A 16212-nucleotide genomic window follows, 5' to 3' on the forward strand; every position below is an offset into this window, starting at 1 on the left:
TATTCAAACTGTGAATTCCTGAGAAAGAGGGGTCAGAATATGGATACTTACTGCCCCCTGCATTCCTCAGGTAACCCCCTGCATGACTTTCCAATTGCAATCCACACTTTTCTTAAAGCTCCTAATTACCACAGAACTTTCACACAGAGTGGTAAAACTCCTTCCTCATCTTTAAAATGATTGTATGACAGAACCAAGCAAGCGTTTCATATGCTGCCTTTACAACGTGGGTCCTACAACAAACAACTTGCCTTAGAGAAGCGTAGGACTTTAGAAAAGTATAATTTACTATTCCAACTCCAGTCTGTGTAACATCTAGACGAGTTGTTGGAGTTAGGTTCCCTAAAGCAAGTATTTGAAACAACTTGCATGCTAAAAGAACACATGGTAATGATGCGTTCGTTGTTGTACCTGCGTTGTAAAGGCACTACATGGTAAGACTGCGTGGTAAAGGGTGCTTTCCCTTTAAAATAAGTCTACAATATGAGGTATTCTAGTTTTCAAATTAGCAACATAGAGAGCAAGTTGAGACTCATCTGGGGCAGAGATTGACATTTTAACTTTGAATAAATAAAACAAGATTCTATTCCAACCAGTAAGATAACAGAATGATATAACAGGTGAATCTAAGGGATGCAAGCTGCAAAACATTTGTTATGGGTACATAACTTGTTTCTTCTTCATCACAATCCAGTTTCTCAAACCCTCTCACTTCTAATGATGGTGTTTTCCTTTGTGGATTCTTTAAATTGAATGCAAGAAGTACAATTCAGAAAACATGCCTGTGAAATATCATTTTCTTTTCGTGATCCTAGTGATTGTGATTCAAGCCAGTTCAACAAAGAAGTTAATAACGTGGGCACCTGGCTCATGCTATGGGTGTATTTTGGTAATACAAAAGGCTTTGTAGAGCATGAGGATGTTTGTTTTGAATGTTATTTCACTGATATATGGGCAAAAAGGCACATAATCCATTACTGTTCTACTTTTAACTTTATTTCAGTGCCTCCTTCCATAGCAGATGAAGTGACAGACCTTTTAGTTACCAAGCTGTCTCCGGTAGTAATTACGTGCAATGCAGCTGGAGTGCCAACGCCTTCGATTCACTGGACAAAGAACGGGTTCAAGCTCCTTCCAATAGGACATGGCTACAATATCCTTTCAACGGGTACGTGCACTGACATCTACACCTGCAACTCTGTTAGAATGTGAATTGCTAGTCATTGCTGCAGTGGCCTCAAGGGTTTAGCTATTATTAGAGTAGCATATGCAATGGTGCCCAGGCCCAAAGATGATAGGGACCCACATCACCTTAGCTAAGACTGTCTCAGACAGATCCTTGTTACTAGCTTGCATTATGGACCCTGGCATCTTTTTCTACTTAGTGCAGCAAACCATGGCTTTCTGGATGTCTGCTCCTTACGAAGGTGTTCTGTGGTTTGCTATAGATACAAAATGGAAGGATGTTGAAACATCGAGTAGACTTTTAAGACCACATATCCTTCAGGTCAGAATCAGTTTCATGAAAAGGTGCAAAGATTTTCCTTTGCAAATTTCGTGAACTGTTTTTCAAAACTTCACCTTGTTTTTCAAAACTTCAACCAGTAGAGGCCTTTTATCTTGGAAAAAATACAATGTCTCATAAATCTTTCTCCTGTAAATGAGGATTTTGTGCACCAATATAAGTATTCTACAGGACCACTACCACTACCTGCTCCCCATGATGTGTTCCCAAACAGGCAACCTATTTGAAAGGCAACAATAGTTTCTATAAGAAACAAGAGCTGCTGTATAAAACATACGTTTCCAATTTGGCAATGCAAACACATAGATGGTGGTCCATTGTTCCTTGCAGGCCACATCATTGTGTTTGTAGCCAATTACAGGGAGTCACAAATTGTGATTGCCTAAATAATATTTACTAGGCAGTCATTAAGAGACTCCTTACTACTACAGATCAGATTTTGAGGTTGCAAACTTTAAGTACATAGGGCACATCGCAGAATCAAAGAAAGGTCAAAATGTGTGTACACTATTTGCGACTTGTCTGTTTGAACATTTCTCCCTAGATCACTTGGGGCATAATTTACAACGGTAAACATATACTTTTGTGTACGTTTATGTAAGTGTAATTCTTTATGTGCGGAGTTCTCTGCCCCGAATGCAGAGCCTTCGCATTCGTAAACGTACTATTAACTCATAGTTTAGGAATACCTAAAAAATTGTAAACTTACACATAGCTGTAAGTTTATCTTTGTGAATCAGACCCTTAAGGTTATTTACCCCCATTTGGTAAAATGATGTCATGTAACTCTCAATGGCCGTTCTGTCACGCTGCTACAGAATGTATGGAAATTTGACTCAGGGCCCAAATACTATTTCGTCCATGTGTCCAGGGATTATTGGTCAAGGTGGAGTCCAAAGTTTAAAAAATGTGAGGTAGGGTTTGCGAATGTCATGAAAAATGAACACATATTTATAAAGGTGACTTCCAAAGTGTACTGTGCACAGCTTTGTTACTGACTGTATAAGATTAATAATTTACATGCTTCTTGAGAAGACATAATACATGGAAATCACCAGAGACATTGACAAAAAAGAACAGAAACAAAGTTTGCCAGAGTGTCTGTGTATTTGAGTAAGAGAGAGATAGAGAGACTGCAAGAGGAGAAACAGAGAACGAACAAGAGATGAGTCAGGGAAAAAGAGGAGGGGAGAAAGAGACACTACAAAAGAGGGGGATAGATAAAGATATGGAGAGGCAGAGGTATAAAAAGTGAGATGGAGAGAGTAAGGCAGACTGAGATAAAGTGAAGACAGAGACAGCCAGGGACAGGGAGAAGGTGTGTCTGGGTGTTTGTGAGAGAGGGAGAGAGAGAGCAAAAGATCCAGTGAGAGAGTGATAAATGGAGAGATAAAATGATACCCAGACAGGCAGCAAGCGAAAGAGAAGGAGAGCAAGACAGACAAAGAAAGAGGCACAGAGGAAGAGAGAGAGGGGGGAACAGAAAGAGAAACATCTAGAGACTGAGCCACACTCTCAGACTCTGACAGTGAGATCACTTCAGGATGCCTAAGTGCAATGTTAAGAATGTTTGTACTTGCTCCCAATACTCCTGCCATCTAGTACTAGGCTTGGATGTTTGTAGGTTATTTTTCTATGAAAAAGACTTTTGAGTCGCAGGACGAACTGTATTATTTTATTTATTATTTTATTTTGGGATTTATAGAGCGCCTGGTGACCCGAGGGCATCCCCGCGCTATAAGAATGTAAAATCCAGGACAGGCGGAAACCAGGAACTATTTGGGGAAGAGGAGGGTTTTGAGTTTTTTGCGGAAAAGTGCTTGGCTAGGTTCCAGGCGCAGCAGGCGAGGAAGAGCGTTCCATTTAGAGGCGGCCTTGACCGAGAAGCGGCGGCCACCGGTACGCAACTTCTTGAATCTTGGGACTGTGGCCAGATGTTCGTTGTCCGAGCGAAGGTTTCTGTGGGCTTTATAAGGTGTAATCATATCTTTGAGGGCGGCAGGTCCAGCCCCATTGATGAGTTTGTGCGTGATGCACATGGCCTTAAACTCCACTCGCTGGCGGACCGGAAGCCAGTGCAGAGATTTAAGGGCCGGTGTGGTAGGGGCTCTGGGAGGAAGGTTGAGAATGAGTCTCGCCGCGGCGTTTTGTGCACGCTGGAGTTTGGCCAGGGTGGTTTCAGGAGCGCCGAGGTATGCGGCGTTGCCGTAGTCCAGACGTGCTAGTATGAGCCCTTGAACTAGAAGTTTCCTGGACAGGGGGGGCAGGAGGGGGAGGATCTTGCGAATTGAACGGAGAAGGCCAAAGCAGGTCCTCGCGGTCTTGACTGCCTGGGTCTTCAAGGAGAGGTCCTGCTCCAACCAGAAGCCCAGTGTTTTAATTTCTGTCTTAGGCGTAGGGATGTCACCGAAGGAATCCGGCCAGACTGAAGGAGGGACGGAGGACCATTTGTTGCCCAGAAGCATGATTTCTGTTTTTGTCCCGTTAAGCTTCAGCGAGGATTCGCACATCCAGGTATGTATGTCTTGCAGGCAGTTAAGTAGGATTTCAGGGTTGTTGTCCAGCTGGGAAAGAGAGACGACGAGTTGGGTGTCGTCGGCATAATTGACTATTTTTATCCCATAGGGGGTAACCACATCCTCTAACGGGGCCATGTAGACATTAAACAGGGTGGGACTAAGCGAGGACCCCTGGGGCACACCACATGTGAGCGGAAGGGGGTCTGAGCGGGAGTTGCCGTCCCACACCTGAAATGAGCGACCCGAGAGGAAGGATTTGATCCAAGCATGTGCGGTTCCCACAATTCCTGCCTTGGCCAGGCGATGGAGGAGGACACGGTGGTGCACCGTGTCGAATGCGGCACTGAGGTCCAGGAGGATCACTGCCACTGATCCTCCTGAATCCAGGATACACCTAGCCTCCTCGATGACGGAGAGGAGTGCGGTGTCTGTGCCGTGGCCCGGTCGGAATCCGGTTTGTGACTGACGTAGTATTTTATTCGTCTCGAGGAATTGGGAGAGTTGCACGTTGACTAATTTCTCAGCCACCTTGCTGATGCAGGGAAGGAGCGAAATGGGTCTATAGTTGGCCATATCGTCCGGGTTCAGGTTGGGCTTTTTCAGCAAGGCCTTGACAACTGCGCTCTTCCATGAGGAGGGCACTATGCCTTGGGCAAGAGATGTGTTAATCAGATCCCTAATGGTAGGTGAGGTACTGGGAGAAACGGTTTTTAAGAATCTGACGGGTGCCGGGTCCAGGGGGGATCCACTTCTCATTTTGGCCAGCGTGGTGGTAACCTCATCGAGGGAGACTCCTCTAAAGCAGGACAGCCGCGGGCTGGTGGAGCAGGCGTCTGAATCAACCGGGATGGGAGGGCTGATTGGGGGAAGGGACTCCAAGATCCGCGTGATTTTGGAATCGAAGTATGAGGCTAAGTCCTTGCATCTGTCCGGAGGGGGAAGAGAGGCAGCGGGAGCTGAGGGGATGTTGAGCAGTTCCTTAACTATCAGGAAGGATTCTTTGGCCGAATTGGCCGCATTTTTAATTCTGTTGTCGTAGAAGGTGGTCTTGGCTAGTTTAATGGCCGATTTGTAGCGTCTTACCGCTATGTTGTAGGTGTCTTTATTACTATGTAGCCAGTCTTTCCTCCACAGTCTTTCCGCTTTTTTGCATTCTTTGCGGAGGTCTCGGAGTTCCGGGGTGTACCACAAGGCATGGCCCATTGTCCTATCTTTGATCTCCCGACTTTTGTGTGACTTAGCCTTTTATTTATTTTATTTATTTATTTATTTCAAAGGTTTTATATAGCGCTGCTGGACCCAAGAGTATCAGAGCGCTTTACATGGAGGTGAAAATCAACGAATGCTTGTGCGGGAAACAGAAAAACAAAAGGCAAATATACAAAATGAAAGCAAATATACATAATAAAGCAAAAATACATAATGAAAGTGTAATCTGCAGAGCTTGCATTAGCTTCCCCAGTATTTGTTGAGAAGAAGTACTTTGAGTTCTTTTTTTGAAGAGAGAGTAAGAGGGGTTGCAGCGAAGATCTTTGGGAAGAGAGTTCCAAATTGTAGGAGCGTTGCCAGAGAATGCACGGGATTGGGTCTTTTGACATTTGAGTCTGGGAGGGATAAGGACAAGGGAGTTAGTGCTTCTCAGGGACCTGGAGCATCCTGCTTTGTGTAGTTTGGTTGAAAGGTAAGAAGGTGTGTTTTGGTGGAGAGCTTTGTGTGTGATGTAAGCAATCTTATTAGTGGATCTTCCTTCTATTGGGAGCCAATTGAGGTTGTTGAGGACGGGGGAGATATGATCAAATTTTTTACAGTCGGAGATGAGTCTCGCAGCTAGATTGAGGACAGATTTGATCGGAGCAAGATGGATTTTAGGTGTGCCGGCCAGAGTTGCGTTACCATAGTCGATCCTAGAAAGGACAAGCGATTGGACAACAAGCTTGAAGTCGACTACTGGAATAAATGGTTTAATTTTCTTAAGGTGTAGAAGGGTGAAAAGAGCACTTTTTGCTGCATTTTTAATGAGGGGAATGAGATTAAGGTTCTGGTCAATACTGATGCCTAGTGATTTAACGGAATTGGAAGTGGAGAGTGAACAGTTAAGAGCTTTGATGTCATTGATCCAGAGTTGGATGGGAAGGGAATTGTTTTTGGGGGAGAACAGTATGATTTCAGTTGTTTTCGGGTTAAGTTTGAGATGGTTCCGATGGAACCAGGTTTGAACTTTAGTCAAGGTGTCATTGAGGTGAAGTATGTCTTTGTGGGATTTGATCTTGTAGTATAGTTGGGTGTCATCAGCATAGAGGTGGTAACTGATATTGGCTTGTTTGAGGATGAGAGTGAGTGGTTCCATGAACAGATTGCATAGGGTTGGGGAGAGGATGGATCCTTGAGGGACGCCGAGTGAGACGGGTTGGGGTTTAGAGAGGAAGTGGTTGAGCTTGATTTGTTATGATCTATTATGAAGGAATGAGGAGAACCAATTTAAAACATTACCTTCAAGGCCAAATCGAGCTTTAATAATGTTGAGAAGGGTGCGGTGGTGTACAGTATCAAAAGCAGAAGAGAGGTCAAGGAGGATTAGTATTGAGGATTCCCCCTTGTCTAGTGAGCGATGGATGTCGTCGGTAATGTTTAGCATAGCAGTTTCTGTACTACATCCCTTTCTGAAGCCAGATTGGAAAGCATCAAGTAGATTGTAGGTGATGATGTGTTTATCTAATTGCAATAGGACACATTTCTCTAGGGCTTTAGAGAGGAATGGAAGGTTAGAGATAGGGCAAAGGTTATTGAGGTCATTGGGGTCGGTCATGGGATTTTTTAGAATGGGTGTGATTTGACCAAGTTGAAGAGAGGCGGGGACGCAGCCAGTGGAAAGAGAGGAGTTGATGATTTTGGGCCATACAGGTGCGATGATAGAATTAAGTTCTTGAACCAGATGGGCAGGAAGAGGATCTTTGGAGTGGGAGGAAGGTTTGAGTTTGGTAATGATATTAGTGATCGTAGATTCGGATACTGGACTAAAGTCACTCCACGAGGCATTGTTTTTAGCCGGGGGGTTTTGTTCCAGAACGGGGTCTGGTTGAAAGAGAGCAGGAAGGGCTTGAGAGGGATTGAGAGGTGTGAGATAGTGAGCGAAGGTGAATTAGAGGTGGTGGAGAGGGTGTGTTGGATGCGGGGAGGTTGGAGTGAGAGCAGGAGGGAAGAGAAGGATAGTTCGATCAAGTTGATTTTGTTAGTAAAGAAGCTTGCAATTTCTTCACATCTGTCGGTAGAGGCTAAAATTTTGGGAGGGCCCGTGGAAGTTTGTTTTTTAACAATGCTAAAGAGTTCTCTAGGGCGGTTTCTCGCCTGATCAAGCTGAGTCCGGAGAAAGGAGGCTTTTTCATTGAATATATGTTTTTTGTATTGGGCTCTAGTAGCTCTAGGTAGAGCTAGATTCTCAACAGTTGGATGCTTCCTCCAGACCCGTTCAGAATGTCTAAGGGTCCGTCTTTGATTATTTAGATCAGTATTGAACCAAGACTTAGGAGGGATATTTTTTTGTTGTTTGAATTTGATTGGAGCAATTTGGTCGAGGGCTTCTGAATAGAGTTATTATAGTGGTTAGTTAGATCGGTGGTGCTGTTAGAGAGTGGGGGAAGAAGTAAGTGGTTCTTAATTGTCAATTCCAATTGTCCAGGGGGTATGAGGTGAAGGTTGCGTGTGGGTTTCTTTGGTAAAGTGCTGATGGGGGTGAGGCGAGGAAAGGATCTATTCATGGTAAAAAGGATTAGGTAGTGGTCAGACCAGTCAACCGGAAGTATGTTAGATAAGGAGGCCAGATCACAGCTGGTCATAATAGCATCAAGGGTGGCACCTTTGTTATGGGTACGAGAGTGGCAGATTTGGGTCATATTGGTGACGTCAATGGAGTCATTAAATATGATGACTGCAGGGTCATTCTTTTTGTTCCAATGGATGTTGTAGTCACCGAGGAAGAGATTGTTAGGGTGTGAGAGTGACGCTTGGATAATAAAATCAGTCATTTACTCTTCCGTAAAGGGGATGTTATTACCCGGGGGGTGGTAGATCGTGTGCAGCCGGGTGGAGGGGGAGTCAGGTATAGTGAGATCGGCGCAGAGGTATTCAAAGGTTGAAGGATCTTGAAGGGGACAAGTGAGATGTTGAGTTCAGCTTTAAAAATTAAGACAAGTCCTCCTCCTGTTTGTTCTATTCTATCTTTCCTAATGATAGAATAGCCGGGGGGAATAAGTAAGTCGAGGATGGAGGTGGAGAGGGCGGTGAGCCAGGTTTCAGTTAAGAATGCGATGTCAATGTCTTCGCTGAGAATGGTTTCTGCAATCTCAGTGGCATGGCATGAGGCGGAGCGGCAATTGATCAGCATGCAACATAGGGGAGTGGGGTCGGGTGATTGTAAGGGGGGACAGGGGGGATAGGTCTGAGTTGTTGGGGAGGTCTCGGGGAGGTCAGAGGAAGGGGGAGTCTGCTAGTTCCTAAGAGGACTGGGATATTAGACTGATGAATATGGGGAGAGGTGGGCAGGGGTGGGGAGGGCGAGATGGGAGAGTTTGTAGATATGTTAATTTCTGGGGTTGTTGGGTGAGTACCAGGATGCTGCGGTAAGGGCGTTTGGTCCATGTCGGGCGGGACAATTAAGGAAGGATGAGTGTGTAAGGAATTGGTTGTGTCATTATTAAAGTGGGGAGGCGTGTTGCTGTAGGTAATCGTGTTAAGTGGACAGAAAGTGGATGGGTTGCGGAGAGTGTCAATGTGTGTGGAGATGGTTTTGGTAAGGAGGGAGATGACATTTCTGAGGGAGGAGAGTTCTAAAACTAGGGATGTGAGGACCAGTTCAATAATGGGGGATGCCAAAGTGTGGTTAGGTAGGAGAGGTGGGTCAGAATTTATTGGGAAGTTGATAGTGTTGGGGTTGGGTGGTGGAGGGGGACGGAGAGGAGGATGGGGGGGAAAACCTGGAGGGGGGAGGGGGATGGGATTAAAATGTCGGGGGGGTCATTTTTGTGGGACAAAAGTGAACACGAGGAGAATGTAGTAAAGTTATTCTTTTCAGGCTGACAGATTGAAGAAGGTGGCACAGGGGAAGTAGGAAGAAGTGAATCTGTAGAATTGAGGGTTGTCGAAGATAATAGGGAAGAGAGAGGAGGTGGTTGTGGAGGGTAAATGGTGGCTGCTAAGCGGGTGTGGGGATGTGAGCCAGAGGGAGGGAAGGTATGAGAGTCGTGGGGAGGGAAGAGTGAAGGAGAGGGTGATTTAAGGAGGGGGGTAGAATCGGGGGGTATGTGGCAGCGGGAGAAGTGAGGAGTGAGTCAAGGGGAGGGAGGTGCATAGAAGGGAGATAATTAATGGAGCATGGGGGCGCCAGGAGGTAAGAGGCAGAGGGAGAGTTGGTAAGGCAGTCGAGGGGTGGGAGGAGTGTGGAAGAGAGTTTGTAGTTAGAAGCGGGGGGGACAAGGGGGTGAGTGGGGGATGTTGGAGGTGTCGTTGAGGGAATGAGTGGTGAGGTGCCTGGGGGAGGGATGTGGAAGAGGGGGGCAAGAGGAGAGACATGTGAGACAGAGCCTAGTGCATTAGGTATTGATCGGGGAGCAAGGGGAGGAGTGTGGGTGGCCAGGGAATTAGAGGAGGTGAAGGACTTGAAGAGGGGGAGGGAGAGTCAGAGGCAGAGAAGGGGAGCGGGGCATGTACACTAGAAGATTGTGAGATAAGGGAGTCGTAGCAGGTTATAATGGCAACTGGCATTGCCCTTAGTGGGCAATGCCAGTGGGTAGCGACTCCATGTTAGGCTGATTTTTACACCACTGGGTTTGGACTTGTACCAACAAGGCTCGAAGACTTGACTTGTTTTCTACAATTATTTTGGCCTACAGAGGGAATTCTGACACCCAGAGAAGGAACAAACCTTTGTCGACCTCGTTCTTCTCTCGACATCACTATCCAGAGACCAGTACCCACTGATGAAGTCCCTGAACCCCAATGCCCTTGTGACCTCTCTAGGGCTGCGTGCCCATTAGCATCGACAACTTCCACACCATAAAAAGCACACAGGGTAATGGAACAGATACCCTTCCAGTATTGCCCCCAGTGCAATGCGAAGTGCCTGGGGTTTGTAACCTCTGCCTCTCCCTCGACAATACCTTGTGTGAAGCTTGCCTATCCTTTGGGTCAAAGGAAACTCTGTTGTACCAAAGAGCAAGGCATTGGGCATCCCAAAGAAAATCTAGCAGTCCACCACTACACGCCTGGCATCTTCAGCAAACAAGACCCTTCAGCGCTAAGGAAGGTGTAGATGCTGACCCTTTAGATATCGCACTGTTGGCATCCCAGAGGCCATCTCTTCCAGCAGTTCCGAACTGGTAGAGGAAGAAGAGGCTCTACCAGCTTCCAAGACCTATGGCCCTCAAATAAAGATCTCCATCAGAGTCGTAAGTACTGTCAACTCCTACACCCACTACAAGTCTCACAAGAGGCCTCATGCCGAGGCAGAGCATGGCACCCACAGGAGTCTAGCAATGAGCCCCATGCACAATAACAAAAGACTTAATGGCCTCCACCGACTTTGGTCTCCGGTCAGCACCAATCAAAGACCTTGAATTCCAAAAAGGGCCCATCCAAGAGCATCGACTCCTCTCGGCTGTCGAGCCTCATGGCCACTGAAAAGCCTCAACTCCAGTCGAAGCATAAGGCTGTATCAACGCTAGCGCCCAACTCTTCAGTATCTTCATGACCAATGCCAATAACACCCTCGACAACCAGCTCCAAGGATTCAGGGTAGCTAATCCTCCAAAAGCTACAGGAGGAGCTTGATGCAAGACAGGAGTGCCTCTTTGTTCTCTTACTGGGAGCCTTCCAGCAAACCACCCCATCAAATCCCACAGAGACTTTGCCTCAAAAGAGGAGTTTGGCATTTGAGTAGGAACCTGCATCAGAGGACCTCTGGGTTCCCTGTCCAAGATGCATAGGGACAGGGTTACTATGCCTCCCTTTTATGCTCCACCTCTGTCACATTCACCTCCACCAAGATAATCACCTCTTTCACCAACATGAGCAAGAGCACGTACACCACCTCCACTGCCTTCACCAGAGTCACCAGAGGAATCCTCACACTCCTCTTATGACCCAGGCAGACCGTATGGCCCTGTCGACCCCTATGATACACCATTCAAGCCAGTGCTTACAGACGGCCCTTAAGACGACTAAGATGTCGACCCCCAGGCGACTCAAACCTTGACCATTAGCATGTCAGGGCATCTCCTTCCAACAATATCAAGACCTATCATACGGTCATCCAGCGGGCAAATATCACTCACAAGGCCGACATGCAAGTCTTCCTTGTGGAACATGTATTCCTCATCAAGATGCTCTCCAAGAAGGAGTGGACAGTGCTGTTTCTGATCATAGGGCATGCTCCAGTCTGCCCCGGAGATATTCCGGGTACTCGTGAAGGCTAGGGTATTGAAACACAAAGTTGAGAAGAAGTGCAATTCCCTTCCCTAGTGACCCAGCCCATATCAGGGTACATATCCCACCTGACTCCCTGGTCAAGCACACCACCTGCAAGTGGGCTTCTGCTGAAGCCCTGCTGCCTGACGATGAGAGTAAGAAGTTGGGCACAGCCGGCAAGAGGGACACTGGTACATAGCCAACTCTGCAGGACTACTCACCGCTATGATAGAGCCCAGTGGGAGGAAATGCAGGAGTTGTTCGAGCATCTGCTTGTGGAGTTCAGTAAAAGGGAGAAAAAGTAGTCTCACAGGGCAAGACCATCTCCAGCACTACCATCCACTGTACTGTCATTGGTGAAGACACAGGATCCCTAGAGGTCAACACAAGCGTTGTTCCCCAATTCCATGCCTAGATTTGGATTTTGAGGTATGAGCTGGAGGATCAGCAGCTTCTTCTCAACCTGCCGTTTGATAGGAAACACCTATTTGGACCTCAGGCTGATGAGAGGTAGGTGAAGATAAAGGACACCAATATCTGCAAGTTGATGGGTGCCCTTCAAACTTCCAGAGGCTCCTTTCGGCGGCAGCAGTCTTGAGGAGGCACCAAGGCAACCTCTCCTGATCCCACCCACTCATATCAGAGGCAGCAATACCATTTGGATCACCAGATGGGCAGGAGCTACACTAGAGGTAACTGCAGGGACGATAACAACAGTGTCGGGGAGAGGAGCAAACTCCAGTAAAGGAGCCTCCACCTTTAAGCACTGAAATGCCCCACCTCCTCAATACTTCCTGTTGGAAGATTGGCATATGATAACCCTGCTGGATGTCACCCTTCTGCTCCAACAAGATAAGTGCATGATGGCACCAGATCTCAAGGATGGTTATTTTCACATCCTCACCCATCCTGCCTACCAGCGCTACCTCCACTTTGTGGTAACTGCCCATCATTACTGTTAGACCTGTCTGGCTTTTTGGCGAAGTCCCTCCTAATTTTTATTTATTTTGTCCCCTTTTTGCCCCTCATACCCTTATTAATTTTTGTGTCTACTGACTTTTTGTAGGTGTTGGCCAGGGGGATAGGTGTTCTTTCTCCCCCTCATAATCTTTTACCTCAGGCCCAGAGGCCTGTTCTGACAGGAAAGTTGGCACCACCTAAAATGGTGGCCACCAACTGCCCCAACTGTCACAAACAGAACTTGGCCATAGCCTAACATAGGGCATTCCAGAACCTTCTGGTCCATTCTGGACCACTGAAGGGCAGCCTATATAAGGCGGAATGCGGGGCAGCCATTTTGTCTACCTGTGGAAGTCAGCTGGAGGACAGGCTGTAGCTAAGGGTGGGAGAGGTTAGACATAGGGTTGACCTCCTAGATAGGGAAGCTGCCTTGGGTTGTCACCTCATTATCCCCTTTTGGGTTACTTGTCCTGACCCCGCTGTGAAGGGTTACTGGAGACCCTGGGCGCCTAGCTTGCCCCTTGTCCAAACTATACAGGGGAAGTCCAAGGAGAAGGAGACTGCAGTGCTGCGGTGCGCAGTCCTCTGCCCAGTGGGAGGATCGGAACTAAAGAAGCCTCCTGAACCTGTCATCCGTCCAGTAAGGTGGGCTGGGGTTCCAGTGCCTTAAAAGTGCACAGTGACTGTCTACTGAGGAAGCCCCCCCTTGATTCCCTCCTCCCTTCTGAGGATAGGAAGAAAGCTGGTGGCCTGGGTAGCGCTGTACACCCCTTACCTGTGGCAGGACTGCTAGTGAGCCGATCCCCCTCTGAACGCTAAGGTGGTGAAGTGTGAAGGAAAGTCCCATCCCATCTGAGGAGTCCTGAGCGCTTCTGCCGTGATTGGGACCCCGGGGGCGCCTTCCGCGCTGTAATTACATTGTTGGGAAGTGACCCGGTTGCCAGGGAAGAGCCAGAGCGAGACGCTGCAAAAAGGCGCCTTCGCGCATGCCCAAAGCGGGTTCATCGTCTCTTCAGGAAGGGCCTAATGTCGGGCAGGTCCGTGAGTAGCGTTTTCCTTCCTGAGGGCGGGCGCGAGCGCTTCCGCGCATGACGAGGAGATCAGTGGCCCCGCCGATCATTGTGAGGAGGAGCATCGGAGCGAGCGCTTCAGCGCATGCCCGCGGGAGCAGAGACCCCGCCGAGCAACGTGAGGAGCCGGCTGCAGCCAGAGTGAGTGTCTCCCTGCTCCCCTGCTCGCGCGCCACGCAGAGGAGCTGGCCGAGTAGGGAGAGGGAGTTGAGAGACTCGGCTGTTTTTGGGGGCATTGGGAAATCGGCCCTGTTCTCCGCTCGAGCGCCCAGCAGAGGAGCTGGCCCGAGTGAGGAGAGAGCAGGGGAGCTTCCAGGGAGCCTTCGCCCCAGTTAAGTGATTGACCACCTCGGTGGTGTACTCGCCCCCCCCCCCCCCTTTTTCATCTTGCTGCTGAACACAGAGAAGAACTTAACCACGCGGTGGAAACAAGTAAGGAGTGGAAAAGCAGGGGGAGTGGCACTAGTGCCTACAAAGGAGAGAATTAGATACTGGTCAGTCAATCCCTGCTAAACACAGGTTGGGGAATAGCATAAGGAAACCAGATCTGTCCAATGTGGTGAATTTATTAACTGTACTGTTATTGATGACAAGTAAAATAAGTAAATATCCCTGAAAGTGAAGCTACTGTTTATATGTTATCTGGATGTAATGAGAGAATACTACTGATGTGGAATTTTTATGACAGTTAACACTGCTGAAAAGTACCCTATTCATTCCATGAAATCTGCATGTACTTAAATTGAGTGGTAGTTTTCTCTCCCAAGGTTCTAGCAGATTAATATTTCACCTGAGTGATTATAAAGTAATGAACTGTGAATCCTAGGGTAAAAAGTGTAAGAGTACTCACAAGTTAATTGATTAATTGCTTAGCAGTTTAAGTGATATAAGTGCTGATACAAAAGTGACCTGCAATGTTCTAAGTTATATATATATATTTTGAGGACAAAGAGAATATTATTTTTATAAAACAGCACGTATTTTCACACATTTTTGGTGTAGTGTTTTCTTTTTGAGTGCTATTGCGTGGAATTACTTTTGGGTGGTCTGCAACCTTTACACTGTGCCTCTGATATGCTAGTCTTGCCCTAGGCCAGGCTACCCAGTTCCAACATATTGGTGCCTAGCGGTGGGATCCTGACTTGGTTGCAGCTACTCACTAGTAATTTGACGTAATACACCAAACCTACACCAGGAGTTTTCTCCTTGCGGCCCTCCCAATTAGTCTTTTTGATTTTTCCAAATTTATTCCTGGTGGTGGGTGGAGTTGGCTTTAGGTTGCCCTTGCAACTCTGAAATTTCTGGTGTGTATCTAGGTTTGCCTGACTCACAATGGAGTTCGCTGTGGAAAACCTAGAGGTCTATTCCGTGTCACAATTGAAAATGTTCTGCCAACAAATGGGGGTATTTTTCAAACATGGTGCCAGGAAGGGGGAGCTCCAGACCAGTCTTAGGGCCTGGGTGGAGGCACACCAAGGAAAGAAGGAGGAGGATGAAGAGGTCGACCAGGACACGGTGGGGGAGGTAGAAGAGTTATTCCGCCATGAGGGGGAAAACTTACTCACCGGACCAGTGTCCTACTCCAGAAAGGGCAGTAGCATCTCTGGGGGAAGCCTAACGGAAGCCGAGCTCACCGATAGGAGGGAGAAAAGACAGTTAAGGTGGGAGTTGGCTAAGCTGGAGCAGGAGAAAGAGGAGAGGAGGATGGCCCACGAGTTTAGACTGAAGGAACTGGAGCTCCAAAGTCTGCGACGGGGGTCCTCTCCTGGTAGGAATGGTGGCAGCGAACCAAAGGAGTCAGCCAGGGAGACCAAACCCTATATACCAAAGGACCTGATAGCGAGCTTCAGTCAGGGGGACGATGTAGCTAAGTGGCTGGCCGCTTATGAGGTTTCTCTGAGGGTTCATGGAGTGCAGGAGAAGCACTGGGGGGGTAGTTTGTACAAGTACATGCCTCCTGCTGGTCGGGACACCTTGCTGGCCCTGGATCCAGAGGAACAGACAAACTACCCCACCATGAAGCTGGCGTTGTTAAGGAAGTTCGGGCTCACCCCAGAAAAGTACCGACAGAAGTTCAGGGGGAGCCACAAGTTGAGCACTCAGAACTGGGTGGACTTCCTTGACTACGCCAGAAAGGCCTTAGAGGGTTGGGTCAAGGGCAGTGAGGTAAAAGATTATGAGGGGCTGTACGATCTATTTTTGAGAGAACACCTCCTCGAGAAATGTTTTCCTGAGCTGCGCCAACACCTGGTGGACAGCAAGCTGACCAATCCCCGGAAGCTTGCAGAGGAGGCGGACATCTGGGCAAGTACCCGGGTGTCCTCCAAGGGGACTGGAGGGGAATCTCAAAAAGCCGGACAGGGCGCCCCCCAGAAGAAGGAGGGGGGGGAGAAAAAGAAAGAGTTCTCTAAAGGTCCCCAAAATAACTTCCAAGGGAAGGGAGCAGGTTTCACCCCTAGGGCAAACCCGCCCCGAAACCCTAATCCTGGCCAAAGCCAGCAGCCCAGGGTTCTCCACTGTTTTGAATGCGGTGGCGTTGGACATTATAAGGGAGATGTCAGATGCCCAAAGAGACCACCCCCTCCCACCGGAGGAAAGTCACTGGGAGTAGCTAGTGCAGCGCTCGGGGAGGAGTTGCCCTTAGATAAGGGGGGTGAGTGGGCGGGTGTCACCTTAGTGT

The 16212-nt window shown here is 47.9% G+C and overlaps 1 protein-coding gene across 1 annotated transcript in view; it reads left to right on the forward strand.

Annotated features, from left to right (window-relative positions):
* HMCN1 (hemicentin 1) overlaps positions 1-16212 on the forward strand; it is a 1183532-nt gene that overhangs the window by 881697 nt on the left and 285623 nt on the right. The window contains exon 77 of the mRNA XM_086956029.1: positions 1004-1168. Within this exon, the coding sequence (XP_086812155.1) occupies positions 1004-1168 (165 nt within the window). The remainder of the gene's footprint in view (positions 1-1003; positions 1169-16212) is intronic.

Source organism: Lissotriton vulgaris, chromosome 1_1 (genome assembly GCF_964263255.1).
Source record: "Lissotriton vulgaris chromosome 1_1, aLisVul1.2, whole genome shotgun sequence".
NCBI lineage: Eukaryota > Metazoa > Chordata > Amphibia > Caudata > Salamandridae > Lissotriton > Lissotriton vulgaris.